Source organism: Drosophila miranda, assembly GCF_003369915.1.
Source record: "Drosophila miranda strain MSH22 chromosome Y unlocalized genomic scaffold, D.miranda_PacBio2.1 Contig_Y2_pilon, whole genome shotgun sequence".
Lineage (NCBI taxonomy): Eukaryota > Metazoa > Arthropoda > Insecta > Diptera > Drosophilidae > Drosophila > Drosophila miranda.
Genome location: NW_022881614.1, coordinates 7,361,335 through 7,377,059, shown reverse-complemented (window position 1 = coordinate 7,377,059; position 15,725 = coordinate 7,361,335). Strand labels below are relative to the sequence as shown.

The 15,725-nt window shown below is 43.4% G+C and overlaps 2 protein-coding genes across 2 annotated transcripts; one reads left to right on the top strand and one right to left on the bottom strand.

The window, feature by feature from the left end:
- Positions 1–4,915: 4,915 nt before the first annotated feature.
- Positions 4,916–10,994, bottom strand: LOC117193543. The gene is made up of 2 exons (XM_033398287.1): positions 10,763–10,994; positions 4,916–5,773 (listed from the first exon to the last, which is right to left on the bottom strand). The coding sequence occupies exons 1-2, from the start codon at positions 10,792–10,794 to the stop codon at positions 5,023–5,025; spliced, it is 783 nt and encodes a 260-aa protein (XP_033254178.1). The 5' UTR covers positions 10,795–10,994; the 3' UTR covers positions 4,916–5,022.
- Positions 10,995–13,082: 2,088 nt separating this feature from the next.
- On the top strand, positions 13,083–13,647 carry LOC117193778 (high mobility group protein Z). Its single transcript, XM_033398507.1, has 2 exons — positions 13,083–13,315; positions 13,385–13,647. The coding sequence occupies exons 1-2, from the start codon at positions 13,157–13,159 to the stop codon at positions 13,565–13,567; spliced, it is 342 nt and encodes a 113-aa protein (XP_033254398.1). The 5' UTR covers positions 13,083–13,156; the 3' UTR covers positions 13,568–13,647.
- The last annotated feature ends 2,078 nt before the right edge of the window (positions 13,648–15,725 follow it).

Genomic DNA, 15,725 nt, shown 5'->3' with positions numbered 1-15,725 from the left:
AGCCCTGTCTGTCTGTCTGTCTGTCCGTCTGTCCGTCCGTCCTTCTGTCCGTCCCTATCAGCGCCTAGTGCTCAAAGACTATAAGAGCTAGAGCAACGACGTTTTATATCCGGACTTCTATGATATGTCACTGCTACAAGTATATTTCAAAACTTTGCCCCCCCCACTTCCGCCCCCACAAAGGGCGAAAATCTGTGGCATCCACAAATTCAAAAACACGAGAAAACTAAAAACGCAGAATCGTAGAGGATGACTATATCTTCCGGAGTACAAAATCTGAACCAGATCGTGTAATTATTATGTTTATTGTTGCTACAGTTGTACAATCTTCTAATAATTGCTCTAATAATTAATTAAACGACTTTCATAAACAAAATCCCTTGAGCAGCTATAAAAAACGTTTCAAATTTAAAACAGAGCGCCACCAATGCGCCATCTACAGTTTTTCAATCACATTACCACCGCCTTCCCTTTGATTTTGTGACCAAGGGTAGAGAAAAACGACCCTCAAGCATGGGCATTATCAGCATTATGTACGAGCATTCATTCCCCCCAGTAAAAGTCACCACTGTGCGTTCGCTCTCTGGCATATAAAGTACTCGCACTCGAACTCGTTATACCCGATACTCAAAATGAGTATTGGGGTATATTAGATTTGTGGTAAAAGTGGATGTGTGTAACGTCCAGAAGGAATCGTTTCCGACCCCATAAAGTATATATATTCTTGATCAGCATCAATAGCCGAGTCGATTGAGCCCTGTCTGTCTGTCTGTCTGTCCGTCTGTCCGTCTGTCCGTCCCCTTCAGCGCCTAGTGCTCAAAGACTATAAGAGCTAGAGCAACGATGTTTTGGATCCAGACTTCTGTGATATGTCACTGCTACAAAAATATTTCAAAACTTCGCCCCGCCCACTTCTGCCCCCACAAAGGACGAAAGTCTGTGGCATCCACAATTTTAAAGATATGAGAAAACCAAAAACGTAGAATTGTAGAGAATGACCATATCTTTAAGATTGCGGAATCTGAATTGGATCGTATTATTATTATAGCCAGCATCAAGAAAACAATTTCATTTTTTCTCTCCCTGTCTCTCTCTAACACACACGTAGCATAGCCGGCTTTGCTTAGAGTAAAACATTAGCGCCTAGATCTCAGAGACTACAAAAGCTAGAGCAACCAAATTTGGTATCCACACTCCTAATATATAGGACCGAGACGAGTTTGTTTCAAAATTTCGCCACACCCCCTTCCGCCCCCGCAAAGGACGAAAATCTGGGGATATTCAAAAATCTCATAGACTATTAAAGCTAGAGTAACCGAATTTGGTATCCGCACTCCTGTTAGATCTTACTATAAAACGTGTATCTCAAAATTTCGCCCCACACCCTTCCGCCCACACAAAGGACGAAAATCTGTTGCATCCACAATATTGCACATTCGAGAAAACTAAAAACGCAGAATCATAGATAATGACCATATCTATCAGATTGCTGAATCTGGATCAGATCAGATCATTTTTATAGCCAATAGGAACAAATCAATTTGCAGTGGCTACGCAGCGCCCGACGTCACGCTCAGACTGATTTTCTGTCTCTCTCGCACGCCCTCTTTGTCGTGTCGTTTAATATTAGCGGCGTCTGCCGGAGGAGCCCAATTCTAAGCCCAGCTGGAACAACCACAGCCATAACAAAAAACGAGGGGGAACGTTGTGAGTTGCTGCGGACACCGCAACTCTACGGTTTTACCCGATACTAAGTCAGTATGGCTCTCCTCCGGCAGACGCCGCTAATATTAAACGACACGACAAAGAGTGCGTGCGAGAGAGACAGAAAATCAGTCTGAGCGTGACGTCGGGCGCTGCGTAGCCACTGCAAATTGATTTGTTCCTATTGGCTATAAAAATGATCTGATCTGATCCAGATTCAGCAATCTGATAGATATGGTCATTATCTATGATTCTGCGTTTTTAGTTTTCTCGAATGTGCAATATTGTGGATGCAACAGATTTTCGTCCTTTGTGTGGGCGGAAAAGTGTGGGGCGAAATTTTGAGATACACGTTTTATAGTAAGATCTAACAGGAGTGCGGATACCAAATTCGGTTACTCTAGCTTTAATAGTCTATGAGATTTTTGAATATCCCCAGATTTTCGTCCTTTGCGGGGGCGGAAGGGGGTGTGGCGAAATTTTGAAACAAACTCGTCTCGGTCCTATATATTAGGAGTGTGGATACCAAATTTGGTTGCTCTAGCTTTTGTAGTCTCTGAGATCTAGGCGCTAATGTTTTACTCTAAGCAAAGCCGGCTATGCTACGTGTGTGTTAGAGAGAGACAGGGCGAGAAAAAATGAAATTGTTTTCTTGATGCTGGCTATAATAATAATACGATCCAATTCAGATTCCGCAATCTTAAAGATATGGTCATTCTCTACAATTCTACGTTTTTGGTTTTCTCATATCTTTAAAATTGTGGATGCCACAGACTTTCGTCCTTTGTGGGGGCAGAAGTGGGCGGGGCGAAGTTTTGAAATATTTTTGTAGCAGTGACATATCACAGAAGTCTGGATCCAAAACATCGTTGCTCTAGCTCTTATAGTCTTTGAGCACTAGGCGCTGAAGGGGACGGACAGACGGACAATCGACTCGGCTATTGATGCTGATCAAGAATATATATACTTTATGGGGTCGGAAACGATTCCTTCTGGACGTTACACACATCCACTTTTACCACAAATCTAATATACCCCAATACTCATTTTGAGTATCGGGTATAAAAATATGAACTTCTTCCAAGGCATAGTCATAAAAATGTATCTAAGCCCAACGTACAAGAAGTCATTACAAATGATGAAGTACGAAAAGTAGTGACCTTGCGCATAACAGAATCTAAATGTTTATTTAAACATGGAAATAAAATTATCGCAAGAATTGAAGTTAGCGATTTATATACTAATGGAATTCTCGACCTAGGTCAGTTCTTCCAAAGGCTCGAAAAAGAGGCCGGTATATTAAAAATCAGCCAACTCAATGTGGCACCGAGCGAAAAGATCTTTGAATCAGTTTCAATAGATTCTTTTAAAAATATGGGCAATGAAATATTAAAATCTTTAAGAGTAGCGCTACTCCAGCCGGTGACACAAATAACAGATGAAAAAGAGATACAACAAATATTGTCTACATACCATGACGACCCAATTCAAGGAGGCCACAGTGGCATAACGAGAACGCTAGCGAAAATAAAAAGACACTACTACTGGAAAAATATGACACGTCATATAAAAGAGTACGTACGTAGATGTCAAAAATGCCAAATGTCTAAAACAAAGACTCACACAAAAACTCCTTTGACTCTCACAGAAACACCTGTGAATGCTTTCGATATAGAAATAAGTGTATACAGTTGGTCCGCTACCTAAATCAGAAAATGGTAATGAATACATAGTCACATTAATTTGTGACCTTACAAAATATTTAGTAGCCATTCCAATAAAAAGCAAAAGCGCAAATAATGTCGCAAAAGCTATATTCGAAAATTTCATATCAAGTTTGGTCCAATGAAGACGTTCATCTCGGACATGGGAACAGAGTATAAAAACCAGATTTAAACTGATCTATGCAAGTATATGAAGATCGAGAATCTCACCTCTACTGCATATCATCACCAAACATTAGGGACAATAGAACGAAGTCATCGAACGTTCAATGAATACATTCGTTCTTACATCTCTGCAGACAAAACTGATTGGGATGTCTGGATTCAATATTTCACTTATTGTTTCAACACGACACCATCAACAACGCATGAGTATTGTCCATACGAACTAGTATTTGGCAGACTACCAAAACAGTTCATAGATTTAAACAGAACTTATTACATAGATCCTATTTACAATTTAGATGACTACTCTAAGGAAATAAAGTTTAGATTAGAAATAGCATACAAAAGAGCTAAAATTATGTTAGAAAAAGCCAAGGCTTATATGAAATTAGCATACGATGAAAAAACAAGAAATTTTGAATTAAAAGTAGGGGATTAGGTACTTATAAGAAATGAAGCAGGCCACAAATTAGACCCAGTATATTTAGGACCAAATATAGTAGAAACGAGGGGGAACGTTGTGAGTTGCTGCGGACATCGCAACTCTACGGTTATACCCCATACTAAGTCAGTATGGCTCTCCTCCGGCAGACGCCGCTAATATTAAACGACACGACAAAGAGTGCGTGCGAGAGAGACAGAAAATCAGTCTGAGCGTGACGTCGGGCGCTGCGTAACAACTGCAAATTGATTTGTTCCTATTGGCTATAAAAATGATCCGATCTGATCCACATTCAGGAATCTGATAGATATGATCATTATCTATAATTCTGCGTTTTTAGTTTTTTCCTATCTTCAATATTGTGGATGCAACAGATTTTCGGAAGGGGGTACGGCGAAATTTTGAGATATATTTTTTTTAGTGAGATCTAACAGAAGTGCGGATACCAAATTTGGTTACTCTAGCCTTAATAGTCTCTGAGATTTGTGAATATCCCCAGATTTTCATCCTTTGCGGGGGCGGAAGTGGGTGTGGCGAAATTTCGAAACAAACTCGTCTCGGTCCGATATATTAGGAGTGTGGGTACCAAATTTGGTTGCTCTAGCTTTTATAGTCTCTGAGATATAGGCGCTAATGTTTTACTCTAAGCAAAGCCGGCTGAAAATTCGGAAGAGTTTTTCCAAAACAAACGTTATGATGACTCCGGTCCAGCGGGCTCTAGTTTCGGTTTTTTACGTTAAATTGTCAGGTAATTTATGACTAAATAAAACAAGTGCTCGACTTCAAAGCATTTATTGGACTGGTCGCAGCCAGAGATAGCAATAACTCCCCGACTCCACCGTCGAGCCGATCTTGAATGCGCAGAGAGCAGTACGAGAGCGCGGCGTGTGAGAGCAAAAGCTCTGCTCACAACATCGCACACGCTAAGATAGGGTAATTACGATCGTCTGCTGCAACATTCCGGCCCCGTTGAAGACCTCCGGTGCTTCAACCGTCTATTGGCAGTTTTGCCAATTTGTGTATGGGGCGTTTAATTACGCCCGCGGGTGTTCGCACCTCGGCGACGCGCACTCTCCCATCTTCTCCCTTGATTGCGGCCACCACTCGTCCTGTGGTCCACTTCTGTGGCGGTGTGTTGTCCTCGTGGACGAGCACTAGACAGCCAATGTCCAAGTCTGGCCCTTTGGTAGCCCACTGGTGACGCTTCTGCAGGCTGACCAGGTAGTTCTTGGACCAGCCCTGCCAAAACTGCTGCTTGAGCGCTGACAGCATTCGCCACCGCTTCAAGTACGCGAAGCTTTCCCTGCTGCATCTGTCGTCGTGATCTGATTCGGGCGGCAGCGAAAGAAGCGGCTGCCCGATCAGCAGGTGCCCTGGCGTTAGCGCTTCTCCATCGCTGGGATCGTTGCCTGGGGACGCGATTGGCCGGGAGTTGAGAAGAGCCTCTACCTCTACCAGGTGGGTGCACAGCTCGTCCGCGGTGAGCTTGGCGTTGCCCACTCCGCGTACCAACCTCTGCTTGGCTGATTTGAAGGCTGCCTCCCACAATCCGCCGAAGTGTGGTGCGCTCGGTGGTATGAAACACCACTCGACGCCTTGGCGCGCTGCGTACGCCTTGAGCCGGTCCTGGTCCCTCTGGTACGCTTGATGCAGCTCGTTCAGCACCTTGCTCGCGCCCACGAAGTTGGTGGCGTTGTCGCTGTACACCTTCTCCGGAAGGCCTCTTCTCCCGATGAACCTTTTAAAAACAGATAAGAAACTATCAGTGGACAAATCTGCTACAAGCTCCAGGTGAACAGCTTTTGATACAAAGCAGACGAAGACGGCTACATATGTCTTAATAGGGGGCCTGCCGCGAATCTTGAGAGACACGTAGAATGGGCCGCAGAAATCTACCCCACAAATCAAAAAGGGCCGAGCTCTTCGCACTCTATCAGCTGGCAGGTTTCCCATGATCTGTCCCTGTAGGACTGGCTTGTATCGGAAGCAGTGCACACAATTTCTCAGGATCCTTGTACATGCTTCTCGAGCATTGATTAGCCATATCTGCTGCCTTAGCAACGAAACCATGACTTTGGCGCCTGCATGGTAGTGAGTCCGATGCAAATTGCGAAGATAAAGCGTCACGAACTGCGACTTTTGCGACAGCAGCAGAGGAAATTTGGCGTCATACGGAATCTCTGCGTTGAGCAACCTTCCTCCCACTCGAATCAGTCGCAGCGTTACTCCGTCGAGTTCGCTCGTATGTATGAACGGGTTAAGTCATTGAAGATGCGGTGACAGGATTTCCGACCTCGCTAGCTTGTGGAATTCTGGTCCCAACTCGTGTCTTTGGACTACTTCTACCAGCCTTAGAAATGAGACCTTAAGTTCTTTGGCTGACAGAACGACCTCTCGACTACGCTTGCTTCCTTGTAGGAACCGGTTTACATATGCCATAATCCGAAGCAATTTCTCAAAGGAAGAGCATCTTTCAATCAACTCGATGAAATCATTGGCCTGACACTTTGCCACTGAATGTGTTGCCAAACACTTCTTGTTTTCCGACCGTTCCATTTCTGGGGACAACTCAACCTGATGTAGACATGGCCACTCCTCAGAATTCCTGAGCAGAAATTGGGGACCCTCAGTCCACAATGAGCACGTTACACCGTCTACGTCTGTGCCACGTGACACCAAATCGGCTGGGTTTTGCTCAGTAGGAACGTGCCGCCAAGTCACACCGCTTGACGATTCCTGGATTTCAGCAACCCTATTGGCCACAAACGTTGCGAGCGTGGCTGGATCCCTTTCCAGCCAGTACAAAGTGACTTGGGAGTCCGACCAAAAGTTCACACTTTCGATCATGAACTTGTCCAGGAGCGGTTTTACTTGAGCCCATAAAGTGGATAACAGGAGTGCTGCGCACAATTCGAGTGTTGGAATCGATTTCGTTTTGAGAGGAGCTACTCGAGACTTTGCGGTAAGAAGCTTAGACACGACATTTTTACCATCACTGGTACGGATGTAAATGCAGCATCCGTACGCTTCACCTGATGCGTCTGCGAATCCGTGAATCTGAACGCTTTTATGCGTGGGAAGGCCAATGTAGCGAGGTATGGTTATCTTGTCTAATTCAAACAAATTTTGCTTGAAGTGGTTCCAACTCGTGTGCAAACTCATGGGAACCGACTCGTCCCAATCCAACTTTTGCCGCCACAATTGCTGCAGCAATATTTTTGCCCTCGTTATTAAGGGACATAATAACCCTAATGGGTCGAACAATCGGGACGCAACTGACAAAATGTTTCGCTTTGTAGGGGTCAATGAATCAAATGAGTCATCTAAATGATAATGGAACAAATCATTTTGCGGATTCCATCTAATTCCGAGCGTTTTAACAGACGACGAAGGATCAAACTGCAGCGATTTCTCCTGGCCACTATCGGACAGCAGCTGGGGATGATTTGACGCCCACTTGGCCAACTTAAAACCCCCGGATTCTAAGACCTCACACACTTCCAGCCGAATACGTTCTAAATCTTCCAGACTGTTTGCTCCAGTAAGCATATCATCGACGTAAAAGTCACTTTTTATGACTTGTGATGCAATAGGATGGGACTCAGCATAAACGTCTGCCAATTCAACGAGACAGCGGATGGCCAGAAATGGAGCTGAGGCTGTCCCATAAGTAACCGTATTCAGGCGATACGTTTGAACATCTACATTTGCCTTATCCCTCCACAGAATCAATTGGAAATTTCTGTCTTCTTCGGCGACCTGAACTTGCCTATACATTTTGGAGATGTCAGCTGTGAGCGCAAAACGATTTAATCGAAATCGGGCAAGAGTTGCGTAAAGCTCCCTCTGAATAGTTGCACCCACCATCAAAGTCTCATTTAATGAGATTATAGTCGATGTTTTGCTCGATGCATCGAAAACGACGCGTAGCTTGGTGGTTTTACTATCAGGTCTCAGGACACATTGATGTGGAATGTAGTAATGGCGTCCTGGAGGAGTGCCTGGAAGCAATGACATGTGGCCAAGGATGAGATACTCTTTCATAAACTCCATATACAGATCATGCAAATACTGATCTCGTGCAAGTCTGCGTTCTAGGGATAGAAAGCGGCGTTTTGCCGTCTCGAACGAGAAACCCAACACGTTGGGATTTATTTTAAATGGCAGCCCCACTTCAAAACGACCCGATTCGAGCCTGCGTAAAGTCTGCTTAAAGTTTTGTTCGCAAGCCAATTGTTCAGCTGTATATACAGCCTTCGACTTCTCTGGGACCTGTTCCAATTCCCAAAAGCGCTCCACCAGAGAGTCGAGAGAACAATGATCGCTACCAACAGCGATATTGCATACAGCATCCTGTGCTGATGCCTTATATTTTCCTGATACAATCCATCCCAACAATGTTTTCTGGATTGTTGGATGTTCGGAACTTGCCTTTAATTGGCCTACACACATTAACTCAAAAAAGGTTTCTGCCCCTATCAATAAGTCAACCTTAGCAGGCTTGTAAAACTGCGGGTCTGCCATCTGCAGGTTTGCTGGTATCTTCCATTGGGCGAAATTGACAACATGATCGGGTTGGTATGTGGAAATCGACCTTAACACCCAAAAATCGGAATCAAAGTTGTGATCGTTGATACGAGATTGGACAGAAGTATGAATCTTGTGCTTTATGACGGACGAGTTTTTTCCAACAGTTGTGATATTAAGGCACGACTCATCACGGCGCAATCGTAAGCGCTGGGCTAGATCCTCGGATATAAAATTAATTTGGGAGCCGGAATCTAGAAGTGCCCGTGCATACTGAAATTGTCCGGACCGATCTTGCACCTTTACAACAGCGGTAGCAAGAATAACCTGGTCAGCACTAGCAACGTGACTAGAATAAGCTGTCTGAGGCTCAGACGATGACGAATGTTCTACTGGCACAGAACTAGGCCCATTTTGCTGTGGCTCAACCCCGTATCGATGAAGCAGAGTGTTATGGGCTTAGAGAAAACTCGACATTTTGCTGTCTTGCACCTCGTCACTGTATGACCTGGCTTCAAACAATTTATGCACAGTCGGAGTTCCTTGGTGATATCGAACCGTTGAAGAACAGGAAGAGCACTAAACGATTGACAATTGCTTATGGTATGATTCCCCGCGTGGCAATAGCTACATTTCGAATCAGCTCGCCTATCCGTCTTTGCACATGACAATGACGATTTAGTGGGTCCTTTACTTGTCTCTTGTTTAGTTTTACCCTTATTCCGTGTTGACTCTTCGGCAGCTAGATTCTGATAGCGCCGATTCAGCTGTGCTGCGCACTCGGACCAAGACGGTAGTTTATCGTAATCCAGTTGCTCTTCGAACCGAGACTTCGTTGTGGGGTCTACTTTAGACAGCGCTATGTGAATTAGCATCGCGCTATTTATGTCTTTTTCACTTCCTAACGACTGCAGAGAAGAATATATGGCTGACACCGTGTCAATGAGGGACCTAAGGCATGAAGCAGAAGCTTTTGTTGTGCTGGGAATGTCAAACAACTGCGAAACAGTATCAGAAAAGATCAAATATTTTTTGTCGTAAACCTCCTTCAAACTATCAAGAGCCTTCTCATAATTTTCTGCAGAGATCTGAAACGCCTTCACTGTTCCCAATGCATCGTCAACGAGACACGACAGTAAGTGGTTGAATTTTTCCACATTTGATAATATTGGGTCGTTATGCACCAAACTCTCGAAAAGGCTTATAAAGTTTTTAAATTCAGCATGTTTTCCACTAAACTTGGGGAGATTCATTTTAGGCAGATGTGATGAATGACGCTGGCTACTCCTATCCCTCCTCTGTATTCGCTGAGTTTCGGGTTCTTTAAGTGCAGACATGTACAGAGCCTTTGTGGTAACACACATATCCTCGACCGATGCTCGTAGATCGTTGTTGGGATTTAAACAATCCACGTCTGCCTGTATATCCATCAACTTTTCACAATAATTTTCGATCAGCTCGAGTCTGCATTTAATTTGAAGAGAGTCGAACGAAATAGTTTTTTCTTCAAAGGCCGTTCTCACACGCCTTAGATCGCCCATCACCCTATCGTGTCTTTGCATTGCTGTTGCTAACTTTTGCAGGACTTTTGGACCCCCTCCTTCTTTTGAACCTCCTTCCCTGGTAACAATTTCCCTTTCCTTTTCACTCATTCTGGCGCTTTCTCAAGAGGGTCGGAAAGTAATGCACTGGGTTTAGACAATGGTTAACCAAAATACTGTAGGGTATGCAAAAAACTATGAAAGAACGCGAAATTTCCACAAAAAACTATGTATCGGCTTCAAAGGGTTAACGCAGCGAAACAAACACAAATTATGCTGCCAATGCACACAACCAAACGCAGCCAAATTATGCACAATTTGGCGCAACGATAGCGTTACCGAAGGAAAGGCAGCACCAATAAGCGGTACTTCGCAAAAGAGAATTGAAAACAGCGGCAATGACCGGAGCGTCTGATTAGCAAGTACGGTAAACCCTCATCAATTTGCACTTTTCTTCAATCCACCAATATTCCGCATATAATAAATATTTTATGTTGCTGGCTGTTCACTTTGGTTTATTTTATTACTTTGTGTTTTATTTAATTGGTATTCCAATTCAACGAGGTGCCAATGAAATTGAGATCAGTGGCCAAATAGAGAAACACAGCGCACAAAATGGTGGCTTGGTTCTAGCACTCAATTTTTTTCGCACTAAATACCTGAGAATTCGGCATAGATTAGCCGAACACATCCTTTTTTGTTGAGTAAAGATGAATCCAATTTGTCGCACAAAACCAGCCAGCTAGAGCTCTATTCGCAACAGAACAAAAAAACCAATGACTTGTGCCGAGACAACGAAGATGCACTGTAAGTCACTGGTTTGTCGTGCGAATTTCCACGAAATGCTGGATGCCGATGTCCCTGCTCGGGCGCCAATGAAAATTCGGAAGAGTTTTTCCAAAACAAACGTTTTGATGACTCCGGTCCAGCGGGCTCTAGTTTCGGTTTTTTACGTTAAATTGTCAGGTAATTTATGACTAAATAAAACAAGTGCTCGACTTCAAAGCATTTATTGGACTGGTCGCAGCCAGAGATAGCAATAACTCCCCGACTCCACCGTAGAGCCGATCTTGAATGCGCAGAGAGCAGTACAAGAGCGCGGCGTGTGAGAGCAAAAGCTCTGCTCACAACATCGCACACGCTAAGATAGGGTAATTACGATCGTCTGCTGCAACACCGGCTATGCTACGTGTGTGTTAGAGAGAGACAGAGCGAGAAAGAATGAAATTGTTTTCTTGATTCTTGCTATAATAATTGTAGGATCTGGTTGAGATTTTACACTCTAGAACATATAGTCATCCTCTACGATTCTGCGTTTTTGGTTTTATCGTATCTTTAAAAATGTTGATTCCACAGATTTTCGTCCTTTGTGGGGGCGGAAGTGGGCGAGGCGAAGTTTTGAAATATTTTTGTAGCAGTGACATATCACAGAAGTCTGGATCCAAAACATCGTTGCTCTAGCTCTTATAGTCTTTGAGCACTAGGCGCTGAAGGGGACGGACAGACGGACAGACGGACGGACGGACAGCCGGACCGACGGACGGACGGACAGACGGACAGACGGACAGACAGACATGGCTCAATCGACTCGGCTATTGATGCTGATCAAGAATATATATACTTAATGGGGTCGGAAACGATTCCTTCTGGACGTTACACACATCCACTTTTACCACAAATCTAATATACCCCAATACTCATTTTGAGTATCGGGTATAATTATAGTAAAAGAACTTGTTACTATTTCTGAGAGTCCGCTTACTTTTTGCTATCGTTCGGAATACCTTTGCATCTGATTGCACCTTTACTCCATGATTGAGTTATTAGTTCATCGAATTAGGCATCATCCGGTGCGGAAATTCCTTATGTTCCAGGTACCGAGCGTTTTCCTTGTAATCCTCGTGATGCAGGCAGCAAAATGAATTTTGAAACCAGTAACGACAGATGCAGAAACATACACGGCTCCTCCATGCCACAACCCACACACACACACACACGTGGAGAGTCAGACGGGGAACAGTTTTCGCTTTCGATTTTCTATATCGTTCGCTCTCTTTCTTTCACTCTTCCGGCCGTGCTCTGCAGGCAAAATCCTGGCTGCATCACGTGTTGCGGCAATGTGCGAAGCCTCCTCGCCATCCATCTACGAGTTCCAGTTTCCTCCGTCGTACCCTCCTCCACCCACACGACTCCCCGGTGGGATCCTGGGGCTTCTGGTGGTCCACGGTTCTACAGACAGCTTTCTTCAGTGCGCTTTCGAGTCGTTTGTTAACCCAATTCACGATGCTTTCTGCTTCTCCCTCTCGTTGAACATTTGGGATTTGGGTCAAGTGCATGTCTTATGGCCGTTGGGGGGCCTGTTGTCGCCGCTTCATTTGCATGGCGCGTACCCTATTCCGACGTTAGACCATTGTCATCCTATCCCAAAACAGCTGATCTGTGGATTGTGCTTGTATTCAAAATACTGACGTAAAAAAGGGAAGGAGTTGACGGGTTGATTTCCTGCAGGGATACAAACAAAACCTGTGTACACAATAGCCCCAAAAGTGCAATACACTCTGTGTTATGTACAAAAAAGTATGTGTGTATGTATATGGTGTATATAAAGTATACAGATACATCAATCAGCCCCCACAATTAACCCGAAATATTCCAGTTATAAATAGTGATTATGTGCAGGGATATAATATATCAAAAGTAAAGTATTCCATTCTGATAGGTTCTCTGTGTGTGAGCTTCAGAGCAAGGAATGTGTAAAGTATGGTTGGGTGGGCAGCTGGGGGAGTAATTCAATAGGAATATTTAATTGGAGCCCGTTTGTGTGTACACTGTACAGGTCAAAATGCAATCGTTAAATATTTAATGGGCAGAGGAAAGCAGGATGAATAAGCTGAAAGTATTTACAGTATGTGCAAGGAGAATTATGAACTATATTTTGAACGGAATTAACTATTAACTATTAACTATTAACTATTGCAGCCATAATTGCCATAACTCGTTGAGAGCTTCAAAGTTGTCCCTCGAGAAAAGCCCATCAAAAACCAAATACAAATATGAGTGCAGCAGGAGATCGCCCGAAGCGTCCCCTGTCCGCCTACATGCTATGGCTGAACGAGACTCGTGAATCCATAAAGAAGGAGAATCCCGGCAGCAAGGTTACAGACATCGCCAAGCGCGGTGGTGAGCTCTGGCGCGGACTGAAGGACAAGACGGTAAGGAAATCAGAGTTATATTTGAAGAATCCACAGCTATAATATCATTTCGAATGTCTCACAAACTAGGAATGGGAGCAGAAGGCCATCAAAATGAAGGAGGAGTACAATCGGGCGGTGAAGGAGTACGAGGCCAATGGCGGCACTGATTCCGGTGCGCCCAAGAAGCGAAAGAAGATGCCCGTCAAGCCCGTCAAGAAGATCAAGAAGAAGGAGTCCTCTGAGGAGGATGAGGAGGACGAGAGCGAGTAGGAGGGATGCGAAACAGCAGCTTTTTGCATAAGTTTTAAAATACATTTTATTAATGTAATTTTTTAAGTGACATAAAAAAACAAAACATAAAAAAAGAAACCAAGTAAAAAAAACTCTAAAAATATGAAAAACCACAACAAAAAAATTAAGTCCTTACATCTTTAAATATGCACTAGAAACCATACAAAACACCCACATCCACACACACAGAAACACAGCATAAACCATAAAAAATAGGTTAAAGTGAAGAAACGATGATAAAACACAATTTCCACTCAGAGAACTAGCAACTGTTTTATATATTCTAGGTTTGTACGTATCTATGTATGTACCTATATGTATGTAATTCTTCATCAAGAACCTCCACATCCACACAACCACACAGCCACAGTCTCCCACGCCAGAGGATCTTTTGGGGGATACCCCGTAGCCCCCTACCATTTGGCCACTTTCGATTGCATCAAAGTTATTTGAATTTCGAATCCATAGATTCGAAGGCAAAAAAGTAATATATACATATATATATAGTGACATATCCATAATTCCCCACATCCCATACACATTATGTTTATGTACAATTCATCCACCCCATCCACACAAGTAACAGGACCCCACACAAGAATCAATAACTGTTTCTTCCCATACTCCAAGCTAGGGCCCCCCATAATATAAACAATGGACCACATTGTTTCATCAACATTAGAATCACGCCCCTCTCGAGAAATCGATTCTTTAGAATCACGCCACTCATGAGGACCAATCAAAGCTAGACATAAAACCAAGGAGTATCACATTCCTAGCTCCGTCATGTAATGCAACACCGATCGCCAGCAGTGGATGCCTTTCAACAAAGCCGACGCATCCCCAAATATCGATCCAGGCACGTACGCCACCGACACGAAGATGCAGCCGAGAAAAGCAACGCCCGAAGCCAGAGTCGGGAGTTCCAAGAGAAGGGCTCATGGAAACTAGCCAGCAGCAGAGAGCTCAGTTCCGTTTGAGACGAGCAGACCCAAAGTCAAGTCGGGGAATTCATTTAAATCTTGTGACATAAAGATATTTAAGTTGTAAAATAAACGTCTTTTTTAAAAAACTTAAAATCGAGTTGCGGATATTTAACTGGCGCAGTCGGTAGGATTTCGTTTAAAATTAACTCCTATATTTCGGTAATGGTCAGCTTGTGTAATTTCTAATTACGGTGATCACGTAATCCCGGAATCGTTAATAAAATTGTGAAATCCGCCAAAGAACCTATGTGTTACGAGCACATACGATTTGCAAAACTAAAATTAAGTGAACTGAAGTAAGCGGAGATAGTGATCCACCAAGAACAGTGAAACACTAAATACAAAATCAAAAAACTTACAAGTGAACCAAAATAAAGTTAAAAACTACTGAAAACAAAAAAAAACCCAATCAACACCAACAACATGGCGTTACCACCACCATCATTGAGCGAAATCCACTTGAACCAGGCACTGCTGTCGATCAGACAAATACCTGCCTATGACGGTTCATCTGGACAGCTAAGCTCATTTATCAAACGAATCGAATATGTATGCGGATTATATCCAACTGAAGATCTTTGGCCACAAAGGATCCTATTTGGAGCGACCGAGATCCAACCGCCAGGAGAGGCACAACGCATATCGCAAATGATACAACCCAACACGTGGCTCGAACTGAAGACGGCGCTGATCAACGAGTTCAAAAATCACACACCATATGAAGAACTCTTACGACAACTATACACCACCAGATTCAACGGCAGTCTTCGTAAGTTTATAGAAGAATTAGAGATAAAAGCATTATTAATAAACAATAAGCTAAACTTAGAAAACATACCAGAAAATAATGTCATTTATAAAAACGCTTTGAACAACACAATTAAAGATGTCATTACTCGAAAACTTCCTGACAGAATGTTCATGACCTTAGCAAGAAAAGATATTACCACATTGTCTAATCTTAAGAAGGCAGCACAAGAAGAAGGATTGTACGAAGCTAGTACAACAGATTCAGGTACAAATAAAGATCAATCGAAATCGTCTCAATCAAATCGAAAGAAACTATTATCCAAATTATAATACTACTAACTATCACAATCAAACTCAGAGTTCATCTGGAACAGGTCAGACTAATCGAACAAATCAAAATC

What these genes read in the sequence shown, in the direction of transcription:
- LOC117193543 (XM_033398287.1), bottom strand. Translation starts at nt 10,794, where the DNA reads ATGTGTTCGGCTAATCTATGCCGAATTCTCAG. An exon ending in AATCTATGCCGAATTCTCAG is followed by an intron (nt 5,774 to 10,762) that starts GTATTTAGTGCG and finishes TGTTTTTAAAAG; the next exon opens with GTTCATCGGGAGAAGAGGCC.
- LOC117193778 (XM_033398507.1), top strand. Translation starts at nt 13,157, where the DNA reads ATGAGTGCAGCAGGAGATCGCCCGAAGCGTCCCCTGTCCGCCTACATG. An exon ending in GCGGACTGAAGGACAAGACG is followed by an intron (nt 13,316 to 13,384) that starts GTAAGGAAATCA and finishes CTCACAAACTAG; the next exon opens with GAATGGGAGCAGAAGGCCAT.